Genomic DNA, 18,380 nt, shown 5'->3' with positions numbered 1-18,380 from the left:
CAAACACCCTCTTATAAGGTGCAAGTAGATATAAAATTATAAAATTATTATTAAATATGTAGTAAAGGTATGATTGAGGAATTAAAAGTCAATGACCAAGTAAAAAAATATATATATATATGCCCAGTTAAAAAATATATGTTGTTGTAAGGAGTATAAAATCTTCTTATAAAATTTGAGGTATAAAATATAACCACCAGAGGGCGTAATGTAAAATACAGACTACGACCGAAATAAATTATAATAAATATATGACAATAGATAAAAAAATTCAAGCAGTGCTGATTCCGCAAGTGATAATATAAATAGTGGTGGGTCAAAAGTACAAAAAATGGTAAATAAAGTGTAAATGTGCAAAAAAATATATAAATATTAAATGTGCGGGAAACTGTTATGCACAGGATGAACATGAAAAAACGCAGTTGTTATAAAGTGCAACAAGAAGTGATATGATAACTATACATATAATCAAGTTGGGTGCAAAATAAATGAATGTGTAAAAACAATTGTTTGCGAGTGAACACAAAAGTGCGGGAAGCTTATTTGTGCAAAATGCAAAAAGTGGTATTCAATCAGTCCATATAAATAATATGTCCATAAATAAGTGAATGTGACCACGGATAAGGTGAACAGGTATCTTACGGTGACCCCCAGATGGGTGACTGGTGAGTGGTGGGGTGGCCCCTAGTAGAAAGACCTACTCACCAGACGTACCCACCCCACACAGGGGTATAGAGCGGGTACTGTAGAGGTATCTCGTTAGATCCTGGCTCTGTGTGATGGTTCCCTTCTTGGGGAGATGTAATGTGGGGTCCGGAGTTCCTTAAATTGGGGTCCGGTAGTGGGATCCTATGCAAATAGTGTAGTATCCAGAACTTCGTGGGTTGGTCAAATATGGCCACTCAAGGGTATAGGGATGGAAGGATTCATGGAAAAAGAGAGCTCGATAGTGTGATATCGTTTTTAAACGTTTTATTTATCCAGCAGTAAAAAAATGGGTACTCACATGTACAAAGTAATATAACAGCGAGGTATCGGCGTCCCGGAACGCAATGCGTTCCAACTAGAGACCGGAACCGGAAGTGACGCAATGGCGCTGTACGCGTTTCGTCATGTGACGTCTTCTGCAGCGTCCTATCACTTCCAGCGTGGGTCCTTTTGTATATGGGGGTTGCTAGGCAACGGAGCTCGAGAGAAGGCGATGCCATGGGTCAATATTAAATATAAACAACAAGACCTAATCTGATCTTTGCCAAATAATAAAGAAGACCAAGACCCAGGCTACCCCTTATTAAATTGTCAACGAATAGGTGATTGATGATAATAGATAAATAAATAGGATACTCCGTGCCTAATAATTGCACCACCATATATACATACAGGGAAGGATATCTCGTACATAATATAAAAACATCTAAAATAATATTTTATTGACAAATTCATAAAAATAATTGAAAAATTAATTAGATATATGTGTTTTTAAAATAAATTGTACCATCTGGTGAATAAATGTATATAGATAAATACAATTCATTTAAAATTGCAGAGATTACGCCATCTAGTGGATAAAAGTATGTATGGTTTTAATTTATGTGTACTTTTCATTTGATGTAACAACATATGTATATTTTAAAACAAAGCAGATATGGAAATAGTAAATATTAGTATTAGTATATGGTATTGTGTGGGAGACACTATGAATGCCCTCTTCATGCGCATCAGAGAACACATTAAGAATATAAGAAAAGGATTTCCAAAACATAGCCTTTCTAGGCACTTTGCAGAGGCACACAATAAGGACCCCAGGGGACTTACATTCGTTGGGATCGACTCTATCACAGGACATTGGAGGGGGGAAAACAAAAGAATTAAAATTTCTAAAAATGAAACCAGCTGGATATACCGGCTTAATACTCTCCAGCCCAGGGGATTAAACCTAGACATAGATCTCAATTGTTTTATTTCCAATTTTTAATCCTTTTACCTCATTTTTACATTTTTATATTTTTATATTTTTTTATATACATACTATTTATATATGAAATCAGTATCCACCCTATCATTACAATATATTCTAAAATTCATCATAAATATTTTCATATTTTTTATACCTTATTACTAGTAAATTTATTCTTATGTTTATTTAATCAATATTATATCAGATCCCAATACCAGATATTTATCAAAGTAATTTCCCTTCCATTTTCCCATCCACATATATCCATCTATTTATTCTTTGTCCATATACCAATTCACGGACAAAATATACATACCATCCACCAGATGCCTTCTTTTTTAAAGTTCCCCATTCATAGTGTCTCCCACACAATACCATATACTAATACTAATATTTACTATTTCCATATCTGCTTTGTTTTAAAATATACATATGTTGTTACATCAAATGAAAAGTACACATAAATTAAAACCATACATACTTTTATCCACTAGATGGCGCAATCTCTGCAATTTTAAATGAATTGTATTTATCTATATACATTTATTCACCAGATGGTACAATTTATTTTAAAAACACATATATCTAATTAATTTTTCAATTATTTTTATGAATTTGTCAATAAAATATTATTTTAGATGTTTTTATATTATGTACGAGATATCCTTCCCTGTATGTATATATGGTGGTGCAATTATTAGGCACGGAGTATCCTATTTATTTATCTATTATCATCAATCACCTATTCGTTGACAATTTAATAAGGGGTAGCCTGGGTCTTGGTCTTCTTTATTATTTGGCAAAGATCAGATTAGGTCTTGTTGTTTATATTTAATATTGACCCATGGCACCGCCTTCTCTCGAGCTCCGTTGCCTAGCAACCCCCATATACAAAAGGACCCACGCTGGAAGTGATAGGACGCTGCAGAAGACGTCACATGACGAAACGCGTACAGCGCCATTGCGTCACTTCCGGTTCCGGTCTCTAGTTGGAACGCATTGCGTTCCGGGACGCCGATACCTCGCTGTTATATTACTTTGTACATGTGAGTACCCATTTTTTTACTGCTGGATAAATAAAACGTTTAAAAACGATATCACACTATCGAGCTCTCTTTTTCCATGAATCCTTCCATCCCTATACCCTTGAGTGTCCATATTTGACCAACCCACGAAGTTCTGGATACTACACTATTTGCATAGGATCCCACTACCGGACCCCAATTTAAGGAACTCCGGACCCCACATTACATCTCCCCAAGAAGGGAACCATCACACAGAGCCAGGATCTAACGAGATACCTCTACAGTACCCGCTCTATACCCCTGTGTGGGGTGGGTACGTCTGGTGAGTAGGTCTTTCTACTAGGGGCCACCCCACCACTCACCAGTCACCCATCTGGGGGTCACCGTAAGATACCTGTTCACCTTATCCGTGGTCACATTCACTTATTTATGGACATATTATTTATATGGACTGATTGAATACCACTTTTTGCATTTTGCACGAATAAGTTTCCCGCACTTTTGTGTTCACTCGCAAACAATTGTTTTTACACATTCATTTATTTTGCACCCAACTTGATTATATGTATAGTTATCATATCACTTCTTGTTGCACTTTATAACAACTGCGTTTTTGCATGTTCATCCTGTGCATAACAGTTTCCCGCACATTTAATATTTATATATTTTTTTGCACATTTACACTTTATTTACCATTTTTTGTACTTTTGACCCACCACTATTTATATTATCACTTGCGGAATCAGCACTGCTTGAATTTTTTATCTATTGTCATATATTTATTATAATTTATTTCGGTCGTAGTCTGTATTTTACATTACGCCCTCTGGTGGTTATATTTTATACCTCAAATTTTATAAGAAGATTTTATACTCCTTACAACAACATATATTTTTTAACTGGGCATATATATATATATTTTTTTACTTGGTCATTGACTTTTAATTCCTCAATCATACCTTTACTACATATTTAATAATAATTTTATAATTTTATATCTACTTGCACCTTATAAGAAGCAGCGCCATCACCCTTTATTTTATACATTCTAATTATATAGTCTGTTGGCTATAGTTCAAGGGAGGCTGCAGCTCCTTCGTGCACACACCTCAATTGTCCTTTGATATCCTTAGCGCGGATTCATTCAGATATCTATGCAAACACCCTCTGCCTTCGCATCAATTGGCAGTGTCTTCAGACTCTGAGGCAGATATGTCCACCGCAGATGCACCACACCCTGCCGGGTCGGTGTCTTCGCATTCTGTCGGTGAAGAGGACTTGTCCTCATCAACCGCAGCGCAGGAATGTGCCTTGTTGGAGCCCTTATAGTTTCAGTGCAGGAAAGTTTAAAATTGGCTAAAGAATCGACAGCGTCGGGTACGCAGGTGTCTTTTGGCTCCCGCAAATCCCAGAAATCGGGCAAGATGTTCCCTTGTCCTGATATGTTTCATGCCATTGTGGATGAAAATGGCGGTGCATCAATCACATGCTGGTAGTGCCTAAGCATTTTAAACGCCGTTACCCTTTTGCAGATGCAGTACCCACTAGGTGGTCTGTACCACCGAAGGTAGATCACCCAGTTTCCAGGCTAAACAAGTCTACTGTGGTTCTGGTGGAGGAATCCCTGACTTTTGCGGACCCTGTAGATAGACGGGCGGAGTCCCTATCCCGCCATTTACACGTGATAGTGGGTTCCATTTTGAAAACTACTTTTGTGAACATTCTGGTGTCACAGACAGTTGCTAAATGGGTGAAGCTACTAAAAGCAAACTTGGAAGCTGAACGGCTCCCCCCGGTAGTGCTTGAACTAATGGACCAGTTGGCTCAAGCCCTGGTGTTCATGTGTGATACCTTCCTGGATGCAGCTCTGCTAGTTGCCAGGGTGTCAGCAGGATTGCTAATAGACGCAAGTTGTCTCTAAAAAGCTGGTCTGCTGACCAGAATTCCAAAAAGGCCTTGACTGATCTCCCCTTTACAGGGGAAAGGTTGTTTGGATCCTCTCTGGGAGAGTTGATCCAAGGTCTCACTGGGGGAAAGAGAGTCTTCTTCTAAGAGAGTCTTCTTCTAAGGGTAAGGCGCCACGTTCTAGGTGGGGGCCTTCCTTCTCTGCTAATAAGCGACTTTTTCGTACCTTTGGGTCGCAAGAAAAAAGTAAACCGTTCAGATCTTCTGGGGGTTCCAAGAAGCCATGGTCGGGAAAAAAAATCAAAGGCCGATCTATCCGGATCTGCAGACAAATCTTTATCTGCATGAAGGGGGCGCTCTCACCCATTTCTGGGGTGGGGGGGACGTTTTCGCTTCTTTTCTGGAACCATGGACCTCCTTGATTCAGGACAAATGGGTTCATGAACTGATCCACTCGGGGTACAAGATCAAATTCTGGTCTCGACCATCGGACAGGTTTTTCCCGTCCAATCTTCTACTATCTCCAGAACGGGGATTTGCGAGGGGCGGTACACGATTTGCTGTCACAAGGAGTGATTGTGCCGGTTCCCTCTCAGGAACACTTTCAAGGGTTTTATTCAAACCTGTTCACCGTGCCCAGAAAGGCGGGCAAGGAGTGTCCCATCCTGGACCTCAAGGCCCTGAACCTCTTTGTGCAGGTACAGAAGTTTTGGATGGAATCCATCCGCTAGGTAGTGGCGTCACTACACCAGGGAGATTTTTTGGCCTCAATAAATATCAAGGACACATATCTACACATCCCTATCTACACTGGACACCAGCGGTTTCTTCGCTTTGCAGTAGCAGAAGAGCATTATCAATTTGTGGTGTTACCCTTTTGTCTCGCCTTCGCCCCCAGGGTGCACCAACAGGGGATTGTAGTACTGGGGTACTTAGACAATCTCCTATTGAGAGCAGACTCTCTTTCGGCTCTGATGGGTGACCTAACAATCACTGTCCAAACTCTGCAGGAGTTCGGGTGGACCATCAATTTCAAGAAATCCACCCTGATACTTTCCTCTAAACTGGATTATCTGGGCCTGACTCTGGACTCTGCCTTGGCGAGGGTCTTTCTTCCCCCGGACAAGCTGAAAAATTACAGGAGGTGATTTGGTTGCTGTTGGGAACTGATCTACCCTCTCTGAGAACCTGCATGCGGGTATTTGGTCTGATGGTATCCATCTTTGAGGCAGTTCCATTTGCTCAGTTCCATACAACAGTGGTCCTCAACTCCGGTCCTCAGGGCCCACTAACAGGCCAAATTTTAAGTATTACCTTGGGGAGATGCAGACTAGAGTACTGCAATCACTGAGCAGCAAATGATATCACCTGGGATGTATTTCAGTTATCTTGCAAACCTGGCCTGTTAGTGGGCCCTGTAGGCCAGGGTTGAGGACCACTGCCATACAAGACCTTTTGCGAAAGGAGATTCTTGTCAATTGGAACAAGGATCCAAATTCCTTAGAGACTGTTATTCGGTTGAGCCACAACACACAGTCTGCTCTGTTGTGGTGGCTTCAGTCACCAGTACTATTGCCAGGGCTAGTCCTTCCTCCTGTTGTTTTGGTTGGTGGTAACCACGAACGCCAGCCTGTCAGGCTGGAACAGGGTGCTGGGGAAGCTCTGTGCCCAGGGAACCTTGACAGCAGAGGATTTCAAATTGTCAATAAACGTTTTGGAGCTCAGAGCGATAAAGCTTTGTCTGCAACAATGGATGACTCGTCTGCAAGATTGTCCGGTTCAGATTCAATCGGACAATGCCACGGCTGTGGCTTCCATCAATCACCAGGGGGGCACCAAGAGTGTCTTGGCGGCCAGGGAGGTGGCCGAGTCATCAGGTGTTTGACCAAGGGGAGTGGTCCCTACTCCCGGAGGTGTTTCATCTGTGTGTTTGGTGGGGGATGCCTGAGGTCGAACTGTTTGCTTCTCGTCTCAACAAGAAGATGCAGAGGTTTGTAGCAAGGTCTCAAGACCCTCTGGCTGATGCCACGGACGCACTGTTGGCTCTTTGGGGTCAGTATCGGCTGATTTATGCCTTTTCTCTGTTAACACTTCTGCCAAGGCTTCTACGCAGGGTAGAGGTGGAAAGAATTCTGGTCATTCTGGTGGCTCCAGACTGGCCTCGCCGGTCTTGATACACAGACTTGGTAAGATTGGTCGCGGAGCTTCTTGGAGTCTTCCTCTTGGGGAAGATCTGCTGTCACAAGGCCCATTCTTCCATCCTGCTTTACAGTCGCTGGCTTTAACGTCATGGCTGTTGAACGCCAGGTGTTGAGAGAGAGGTCTTTCTGACTCTGTGATTACTATGCTATTGAAGGCTAGGAAGTCGACTTCCAGGAAGATATATCATCGTACGTGGAAATCGTACATTTTATGTTGGGAATCACTGAAGGTGCACCCTCGCTTGTTTTTCATTTGGTTGGGTTTGGCCTTTCTACAGAAAGGGGCTAAACAGCGGTTGGCTTTGGGCACTATCAAAGGCCAAGTGTCGGCTTTGGCTATATATTTCCAAACGCCCATTAGCCACGCATACCTTGATTCGTACTTTTCTTCAGGGAATATGCCATGTGGCTCCTCCGAGACGGTCCCCGTTACCTCTGTGGGATCTCAATTTGGTACTATTTGTTCTTCAAAAGCCTGCTTTTGAGAACATTCAGGAGATTTCTCTGGTTTCGTTGTCTCAGAAGGTTGCCTTTTTGATGGCTATCACTTCTGCTTGCAGAGTATCTAAAATTACGCTTTGTCTTGCCATTCACCTTATTTGGTGGTCCACAGAGATAAAGTGGTACTTCAACCTTATCAGTCTTTTCTTCCTAAGGTGGTTTCTGATTTTCATTTGAATGAAGACATTGTGTTGCCTTCACTCTGTCCCAAGCCTAAGCATTCTAAGGAACTTGCATTCTTTGGATGTGGTTCAGGCGATCAGGGTTTACCTGGAGGCCACTGAGTCTTTTAAAAAAATAGACGCTCTTTTTGTCCTTACCGAGGGACCTCGTAAAGGATTGGCTGCATCTGCTGTGACCATATCCAGATAGATCAGGCAGACGGTGGTTCAGGCTTATTCACTGAAGGGTCAGGTTCCTCTTTTCCCTGTGAAGGCGTATTCTACTAGGGCACTAAATGCCTCTTGGGCTTTTCGCCATCAAGCGTCTGTGAGACAAGTTTGCAAGGCGGCAACTTGGTTGTCCGTGCATACTTTTACAAAGTTCTACTATGTAGATGTGTTGGCATCTTCGGCTGCCTCTTTTTGGCCACAAGGTTTTTCAGGCTGCTGTTTAAAGAGAATCTTTTTTTTTTTTTCTCTTTGAGGGTGTATGTTTTTTCTGGGTGAGCTCCGTTTTTTCCTGGCTGAGCTCCTTTTTACCTGGTTGGCTAAGTTTAGCCTTTGGGGAATTACATTCTTCTTTGCGTTGACATGACAATACTGCTTTGGGACATCCCAATGGTAATGAAGCTGCGTCTGTCGATGAACAATAGAGAAAACTGTTTTTTTGTAAGAACTTACCGTAAAATCGTTTTCTCTGAAGTTCATAAGCAAACGTAGCACCTGCCCCTCTACTTTTGAGTGTATGGGGTTTTTTTTGTCTTCTAAACACTGCTTGCAATGAAACTGCAATCTGAAGCAGAGTGTGTGGGGTTAGAACCCCTGCGTATTTTAAGGTTAAACCGCCTTTCCTCTAGTTTTAGTGAGTGGCCACGTGTCTTATTGTATTCCCTTTCTCTGAATAAGTTTTTCCATATGCTAGGGTTGCCAGAACAGTATTTGTACATTGATATCATATCCCCCTCAATCGTCTCTTTTCCAGAGAGAATAGGTTCAGTGCTTGTAGTCTTTCCTCATAGCTGATGTCCTCCATTCCCCTAATTATTTTTGTTGCCCTTCTCTGGACTTTCTCCAGTTCCAGCACATCCTTCCTGAGGACCGGTGCCCAGAACTGGAAAGCACACTCCAGATGTGACCGGACCAGAGTCTACTATCTGCCGAGGCGATATATAAATAGGAGGTATAACTATGTGCAATAGCCCCCCCTAGCAAAACCTAACTCAAAAGCAATCCTTCAGGTGGTACTATACTATATATTACTAAATACGATTTGTTTTTCTATTCCTTATATAGAGGTTACCAAGCTGTATAATAATAATTTTATCCCAATGCAATTTCTGTCTACCTAAATCGGTGTAAAGCCATAGTAGTTGCTTGGTATTTTGGCTGTAGTTACACTCCTTATCAAAAACCTCAGCATTGAGGCTTGCAGTGTGCTGGGAAAGACAGTATGTCCTGGGTCATGCCAGGAAAAACTTATCTCCATTGCTCTACATTGGTGTTACCTAATGCAAGGGATTTAATGAGACCAGTGTTCCTTTGAAAGAATATAGATCTTTCTAATATTTAAATACCACAAGGAAGTCAACCGCATTGAAGGATATTTCTGTCCAATATGACTTCAATAGATTCAACACTGAATATACTGCATATGGTGATACACAGAATGTGGTGATTCCTGCAGAAGTTGCACAGTACCTTGTACTTGGAAGATCACATCCGCCAATAATGGGTTGTTAAAAAACTGTCCAAGAGATTCACACAGCTGAAGTGGATCCTTACAGTGAGGAAAAGACTCATCTGTTGAAGGTCTTGCCTATTAAAAAGAAAAATTGTACCCTTTGCATAACTCTGTAGAGTGGTGGTCACACAGATAGAGAAATATAGTTCTAGTTAATACTTAACAATGATAATGAAAAATAATATCTAAAGCAGCCCTCAAAATTTCTACTCGCCTGCTCACATTAAGCGAGTGAAAATATGTTGAGGGAGAGTATTCCAGCTCGGCTTGGGAGGGGGTCCGCTCAGCTTGAGCTGCGTGCCGCCCAATCATCCCACGCTGCCTCTCTCTCTCTTCCAATCGCCCAGGCCCCTCCCTTCCTGTGTTTAAACCAATCTGTGGCTGCTGTACGACGCCTGCTAGACTCCTGGACTGATCCTTCTTGCGCCTCAAAGCAAGAAGAAGGCATTATGAGGGGCCTGTCGGTGAGCTGCGGGGGGGGGGGGGAGATGGAGAGAAGAAGTGGACAGGGGGGTGAGTGGCATTGTTGGAGCTGTAGGTGGACAGGTCGGGTCCAGTCTGCTCAGCTCGGTTGGGGAGGGGGGAGCGAGCCGCTGGCCCGGTGCACACTGCGCTGCCACAGAAAAGATGCCTAGCTAGATGGAGGGGAGATTGTTAAGAGAGGGAGGAGAAGAGGAGCCTACCAGCTCTATGCCAGAAGTTCCTGCTTATGCATGCGTGGGTGGGTGTAGCTGCTATTTTGCAGCAGCCCCACTCTTTTAGAGAATGTGTGGGGAAGAGGGCTCTGTACTGGAATTGAGGAGATCTCTGTACTGGGGAAGAACTTGGGAGTATGCAGCACATCCCTTAGCCCTGCACTCAGTACATAGCGCACCCCTCAACCCTGCACTCAGTACGTAGTGCTCCTCTCAACCCTGCACTGGGTACGTAATGCACCTCTCAACCCTGCACTCGGTACGTAGGGCACCTCTCAACCCTGCACTCGGTATGTAGAGCACTTCTCAACCCTGCACTCGGTACGTAGAGCACCTCTCAACCTTGCACTCGGTATGTAGCTCATATTTACTTAACAAGGCAGTGGTGATGTGTACAGTGCCTATAGTAGCCAATCATATTTTATCCTTATTTTATTTATCTCAGTTAGATTATTGAAATATGCTTTATGGTAATATTGTTAAAGTTGTTTTTGTTAATTTTTATTTTTGCAACTTAATTCTGCATAAAACATTTAACAGTGTCATTTCATGAGATAATTTACGAGGGCGTATTTAGGGGCAGAATTAGAGGCGGAGCAGGGTGGGGGTTGGGTGGGGCAACTGGTGGAGAGTAACTCTTAATGTCTGGCTAGTTTTTTGATTTGTAAGATTTTATATTTCAATATTTTTATTGAAGTAATAAGACAATGACGAATAAGGCAAAATTTTTGAACAATAGTGCAAACAGGTATAAAATCAAATACAAGTACCGGAATGTATTTCCTTCAATTATTCGTAAACATAGAATCTCCGAACAGTAAACGGGAAATCCCACCATTGAGTAATCGATAGAATTATCAGATGGGGTAACAAAACAATATAAAAGTGTATGAGAAGAAAAGAAAGAAAAAAGAGAAAAAAAAAGGTATAACGGAACCCCACTGTACATTCCTATATGTATCATTAATATAGGACTATATGTTTCATCAAATATTTTGTAATTATTGAAGAAATCGGACAAGCAAAGAGAGGAAAAAATTGTAAGAAAGAGAAAAAACTTAGGAAAAGGGAGTAGATGAGGGAAAAAGAAAGAAAAGAAGAAAGAGTCAGTGAAAATTTCCTTAGGATACGGATAAATATTGTATCCATGGATCCCAGTCAATGTTCTTGGTGGAATTGCGGAGAATACAGGTAAGTCTATCGTTAACCATTATCCAGTTAAGTTTATTCTTCATGTACTCAAGGGGAACCATCGACTGCTTAAAATAGTTAGCAATAGTTATTCTGGCTGCTAAAAATATATAGGTAATGAGTTTTGTCAATTTTGTGGGAACCTCCTTGGGAAGTTCTTGAAAAAGCCCTGGATTCGGAGATCTATGGATATTAATCCCTGTCACTGAGTGTATCAGATTAAATATGGGAATCCAAAATCTAGTGACTACCAGAAATTGCCACCAGATATGATACATTGTACCCATCTGGCCACAGCGCCTAAAGCAATGGGGGATGCAGATGGATGCATCTTCGCAATTCTGGTCGGGACTAGATACCAACCTAGGATCGTTTTATAATTTGCTTCACTTAATGATATGTTAATGGATATTTTGGATAATGCATAGGCATTATCTTGCAAGTCAGATAATTCAAAAGTGGTATTCAAATCCCGTTTCCATTGAGACATAAGGGATTTTGGTGGTCGGATCAGTAAGCGTGGCATACACCGTAGATAACCGTCCCTGTAGGAAATTCTTTATTTGACTAAGATAATTTATTAAGATAATTTAAAATTTGTAAGTGCAAAGGGTCTCTTTTGTAAGTTGAGTTTAGATTGTATAAAAGAAAAAAGCTGATTGTGTCGTTATAATTAATTCAAGGGCATTTGTAACGTATATCTTTAAAGTATTGTAAAGAGTGTGGTTGGTCGCCATTGAGATAGTCACCTATCCTAAAAAAGCCCCTTATTAAGCCACCATAAAAATGGCATCAGAGTCATTCTGGGAGAGAACTTGCAAAATGGGGGGGGGGGGGGGCAGGAGATGACAGGGGGTTTGGATGTTTTACTCCATACCAAACCTGGGGAGTGGGACAGCGTAGAGCATAAAATAGGGGGGCAAAGAGGGGCAGGAAGCCACATTAGGGAATCAATGGCAGAAGGGTGGCACGAGAGAGCTTCAATAGAGACCCAAAAAGGTGTGGATCCCTTGGCCGTTGTATAGGACAGCTATTTGACCAGCTTGATAATAAGCTTGTAAATAAGGGAGGCCAAGTCCACCACTCGGTTTCGAGTATAATGTAAATATTTAATATTACGTTTTTACATGAAATATCTTGTTTACAGAATTCCCTGGTGACTACTATCCATGACATTTTTTAAACTATTTACGATTCTATGGAGACACATTTTTCCGTGAAGTCCTTCTATTGTGCCCTGGTGGCCGCGGATCGAGCCTCCTCAGTTCCCGGCATAGACGTTCCCCCAGTGGTCTGCTGCCCACAACATTTATGTGCTGACATTATTGCTGGACTGTGAGTACACTGGTTGGAGACAACCCAGGCTAGGGAGGACTATATCCCTTCCCTATCATTATACAATTAATTACTTTTTCCTATGCTGTCTGTAAAAATAATTTTTCTTTCCTATAGTAACATGTGATGCATCCGCTCCTGAAGAAGTGGAACATATTTCATGAAACGCGTAGAGCTTGCTTATGGTGCATCCTTCAATTCTTTATCTTTGGATTCTTTTATGTTATTTGATACTAGTGCTCCATTTCAGTTCACAATCAGTCAGCCTTCATTTATATGATGCGGTCAGTCATTATACCATTTATCTGTTGTACTGTTTACATCTATGTCATTATGTCTTTTTATATATGTGGACAACATAGTTAATAAAATTGCTTTTATATCATTATGGGATATGTATGTATATGTATATTGTTTACGCACCAATCGTCTCTACACACTTCATGTAAAGTCCAAACTTCCCCCATATCCCTTATTTCTTTATGTAACAACTGGCTATTATACTATATTATTATATGTGGATCGGTATGGTTTTACCTGTGTTATACACGTGGCAGTTGTTAATTTGTATTTTCCAATCCTCTCTTATTCCCCTCCCCCCCTTTACTATTCAGAGAATTTCTTATAGTAATTATAGACCGTCAGGCCCTGGTGATTTATTTAAGGACAATGTTTTGATAGTGGTGTGAATTTCTTCACCTGTTGGACCATGAGCTCCCTATGGGATTCTGTGAGGGACAGTAAAGATAAGGTATTCAGGAACCTACTAATAGAAGTGGAAACAGGGCCCTGAGGTGGGTTGTATAATTTGGTATAAAAGTTCTGAAATTCTTGAAGAGTTTTTTGGGGATTTTGATAAAGATTGCCTACTAAAAGTAACATTTTTGGAAGGGCTGTATATGTGTGTTTAGGGTTGAGTTTACATGCTAACAACGAGCCAGGTCGTTCATGCCAGGTAAAGAATTTATGATTAGCCCAGTGCAAGTCTTTCTCCTCCTTTGTAGTAAGGCTAATTTTAAATTCTGTGTGAGCTTGTTCAAGCTTGCTCAATAGATCAGGGTGGGGGAACATTTATGTTGGTTAGCTGGAGCTTCGTATTCCTTGGTTTGGGCAGTAATTACCTTGTTTCAAGCTTTCTTAAGTCTAGATGACAGCTGAATCAGAAACCCAGAATAGAAGCTTTATGTGCCGCCCAGTTGATAGCGGGATTAGTGCCTTCTGCTTTTTTAGTATCAAAATAGGTTTTAAAGTGGGTACTGATATCTAGACAAAGAGATTCATTACTGAGGATAGATTCATTCAATTTCTTTAGCTGAAAGTAGTTTAGATAGCAGTCCCGAAAGGAGAAATATATGGTCAATACAGGAATAGTGGTTGTGTGCTCTAGAAAAATGAGAGTAGTCTCTAACGGTAGGGTTGGCCTCCCTCCAAGAATCAATAGGATCATGGTGATGTAACAGTTGAGTGAATTTGTCTAAAATTTGATCTAGCGCCAAGTTAGATTCACCCGCTAGAATACCATCTCCCTCGAACTCTGGAGCTAAAGATCGAAGAAGGGAATGGAGAAAGGTCACCTGGTTCGTATTGTGGGAATAGTAAACCAAAATTGTTAACAAGTTCTCTCCCAGGTAAGTAGTTCCCTTCCTTATCTTTCAGTATTTTAGTTTCTGTAAACGAGAGCCGTCGTGACAAACAGAGCACTACTCCTAGTTTTTTCTCTGTAGCATTAGCAAAGTAACAATGGGATAATCTTTATGTATATAGCGGGGAGTGAAAGAGGTAGTAAATTGTGTTTCCTGAAGGGCTACAATATCAGCACCTAGTGATCAATAGTAATTAAAATACTTGAATGCGCTTAGAGGGTGAGCCCAGCCCCTGAACATTATGGGAAAGCAGTCGCATGGTTCTAGTGGAATTGTTTAACTTGGACATGGTAAAGGATAAGAATAGCTGTAAACAAGCAGACTTACCCACCAACGTTTGTATTCATGACTCCTAGGAATCCAGGAGAAACTCCAACTGACCCTCAGAAAGGAAAAGGGAAAAGGATTAGTACCAGAAAATTAAGCAAGAAGAAAAAAAGGTAAAAGATACATGGGCCCAAGGATGCCCAGTTCCAAAGGGTGCAGTATAGGGATTCAATTGGCGAACTGAAACAGTGAGTATTATTACTATATAGTCCAGAATTCAAGTTCTGGGAATGTGGGAGTCTTCGCCAAAGTCAACCAATGGGAAGAGTCTGACAAATTGGAAAAGTGCATAGCCCCCTCCCGACACAGGTGTTAAGTAGTGGAGAAAATAAAGGCCCTCATAGGAGCCCTTAAGCAGCCTAAGAAAACAAAAGAATAAAACAGTGACTAGAAATCAACAATTATTAGGTGTATGGTGCAGAACTAAAAATGTAAATCTGCAAACCAAAAAGGTCAGAGGTCACCCAGGGAATTAAAAAAAAAAAACAGGTTTAAGACATAGAAGACAGTAACCAAACAGGGGTAGCGGCTAATGTCCCGTAAAAGGACCACTGAGAAGCCACCGCCATAGAAAGATTCAGCTGACGTCATTCAGGAAATTCTCAGGTAATGCGGTGTGGAGTTGCAGCTTTCTTTGATGATGGGGAGGACCAAAGAGGTGAAAGCAGGGGAGGGGGAATCACTGGATCTAGGTTGATTCCGAGATGATGGACTGTGAGAGATGAATCCCAAGAGGTTCATCTTTGGAAAAAATATGAAAAAGTTCCTGCCCTAAGCCTGAATGCTAACATCGTAAAATTTCTAAAACAAACTACAAGAGAAATCGAGTCCCTTAAACTAAATACCACACAAAATTTAACGACAAACCTTGGATGGAATGTCCGCAGCCATAGAAGACTCAGAGCGGTCACTCGTGTGACTCTCTCTGGTATTCTCCTCCAGTACTTGCCTTGCAGCTACATAAAAGTTTATGTAGGGAGTTGAAGGGAGGGGTGGAGATGGTGGGTCATCACAGACAGCAATTCGACACTCACAGAAAAGTAGAGGGCTATGACATGCAAGGAGGGAAGGGACTGTGCCAGGGAATAAGGAAGCAGGCAGAAGACCACAGTAAGAAACAATATCATGAAAAATAGATTACAAAGTCACTAAGCAATGGTTGTGTAAGGATTAAATTTGGAGAAGATATAGTTATATAAGGTTGTAGCAAATATAATGATTTTTTCAAAGTTAGTGAAGCCTACACATAAGAATATCATTTTTTTGATGTCTAAGTACAGCCAGGTGTGTGTCGAACATCCCCATGCCTCTTTGGCAGACCAGAAGTTTCCACCCCATCTCTTCTAAGGCTTTTTCCCATCTTTCTTTTAGATGACAAGGGCAGAGTTAGGACATATACCCATTTTTTTTCTGCAAAAGGTAACTGTATGCACAGTTTTTCCTTCGTCCCACACTGTTCCTATGCAGGATTCTGCCAATGAAGGCAGAATAGGGACCTATACATGTCTTTTGTGAATTGCTGCAATCAGGAGATTAAAAACTATTTACATCTCACCACATCACCAATTATAACCATTGTATATGCTTAAAGAGGGCCTATTACCTTTTTGGCCAGGGCAATGTATTTATTTTCTACAATGTTTTATGTGCATTCTTTACTTCATGATACACTGTTGATGTACAGGTTAGCACCTTAATGAAATGGTAAAAACTAGAGATTTCTTATCCAGCAAGACAAAAGTTGGCATATAATAGAGAATCATTTCTAGAAGAACATATATTTCTTCCAAGTTTCTTTGGTGCCATCTCAATCATGATGAAAATCAAGAGCCATTAAAATCATCAGATAATACATACCTGGTTAGGTTTCTTAAGCACACATTGTACCAGGCGACAAAGATGTTCGACTTTTTCTCCATTTTTCAATTTTTCTTTAATTTGTTGTTCCAGCAGTTCCCACTTAGCTGCTCCTTTATGAAGAAAATAAAGTACAAGAAACTGCAAGTCAGTTTGAAAAGTTGATATGTTAATATTCGGCTGACATGGTTTCTTATTGCTTTGGACATTTGAACTTCAGCTAACCTGCTAGTTATAAAATGACTAAGCCAAAGACAGTGAACAAAAGACACTATAATGTGGCAGCTTTTCCTGACACCAGAGCTGCCCAATACAGTAAAACCTTGGATTGAGACTGAGAAAGTTGGTTTGAGAGTGTTTTGCAAGACAAGTACATTTTTTTTTTTTAAATTTTGACTTGATAAACAAGCGATGTCTTGATATACAAGTAGCAGCATGTTACAACTGAGTATAAAAGAGAAAAGAGGTGCCTCTAAGTGTAGCAACATGGCTACATTTTCCATTCACACTTGTACGACTCCAAAATTGCGCAGACTTTGAAGTGCAACTTTGGTGCCTCTTTGATGCAACTTTGGATTGGTGCAACATGGATATGACTTTGGCTTTGATCATTTTTTTTTTCGAAAATTATTTTTATTAAATTTTTGGAAAATACAAAAAACACTTAGTGGTGTCCGCTACACTGCAGCACTACAACGAGACCTTGCAAGGCCAAAACAAAATTTAAAAAAAATTGCATAACCATTGTTGCCTACCAACAGTAACCAACTAAAACCCATTATTTTGCATCTGCTTCCACCCCCCCCCCCCATGTATCAACTTAACCCCAACAACTTAGCAGATTGCTATGACAGGATAAGAAGTGCACCAATAATTTTCAGGGTATCCAATATCACTGTAAATCATTTAACCCAAGCACGGTAATGAGAAAAGGTCACTGTTATTCATAAACAAAAAGAGAGATAGTTGAATATCATTGTAAATGTGAGAGTTATAGGCCACTTGCATACACAGTACATAGAGGGGGAGAAAATGTCGCCCAAAAGGTCTGTTGTCGATTACTTTGTCCCAAATATATTTTTACCCTCAACCAGTAGTGCAAGGTGTGTCCAACCAGGCCTGCCATACGTTACCAAACTTCTTCTCACAACCCCGAAAGATGTAAGTGGCCCTGTAGAATGGGACTATGGAGTTTACCAGGCCCTTCCAGTATGACAAGGTGGGAGCATCTGGCTTTTTCCACTTTAAAATAATAGCTTTGAGGGCATAGAATAATAAAATGTTGAGTAGGGTTCTAAGTGCTTTGGAGGGTATCACTTCCTCCACCAGGCCGAGGAGACATACTTGAGCTGACATCGGAATGGGAACAACCAGTACTTTAGCAATGCAGGAGGTAACCTGCGTCCAGAAGTTTTGGATTAATTGGCATTTCCAAAAAATGTGTTCAAAATTTCCTGGGGAATGTCTACATCGCCAGCACTAAGCAGAGGAAGTGGGATAAATATTCGCTGTTAGCTATTTAGCTGGTGTATAGTAGAATCTATGGAGGAACCTAAATTGGATCAATCTGTCCCTTGCTGATGCTAAGTGCTTGAAAGGCTGTTCCCACATGTCCTTCCAATCCTCCCCCTGAACAGTAGGTACTTCCATCATCCATCTCTCCCTGCATTTTGTCACCGCAGGGGGTGTTTTCTTGAACAATTCTTTGTAAGCTACAGATAAGGTCTTCGGTAGATCTTCCACCGATAATAGGCTTTCGAGAGCAGAAGGCCGAGTCTCCACCCTACTATCACAGAACTGTACTTGAAACACGTGACAAATTTGAAAATAATGAAAATAAT

At 41.0% G+C, this 18,380-nt stretch overlaps 1 protein-coding gene across 1 annotated transcript in view; it reads right to left on the bottom strand.

Moving 5' to 3' along the window:
• Nucleotides 1-18,380, bottom strand: part of RHOBTB3 (Rho related BTB domain containing 3) — a 93,625-nt gene that overhangs the window by 20,597 nt on the left and 54,648 nt on the right. Inside the window, exons 7-8 of the mRNA XM_082243356.1 lie at nt 16,540-16,652; nt 9,449-9,566 (exon numbers count right to left, since the gene is read on the bottom strand). Of these exons, the coding sequence (XP_082099482.1) occupies nt 9,449-9,566; nt 16,540-16,652 (231 nt within the window). The remainder of the gene's footprint in view (nt 1-9,448; nt 9,567-16,539; nt 16,653-18,380) is intronic.

Source organism: Pelophylax lessonae (assembly GCF_965119305.1).
Source record: "Pelophylax lessonae genome assembly, chromosome: 1".
NCBI lineage: Eukaryota > Metazoa > Chordata > Amphibia > Anura > Ranidae > Pelophylax > Pelophylax lessonae.
The sequence above is the reverse complement of the archived record's forward strand: the minus strand, read 5'-3'. Positions and strand labels throughout refer to the sequence as shown.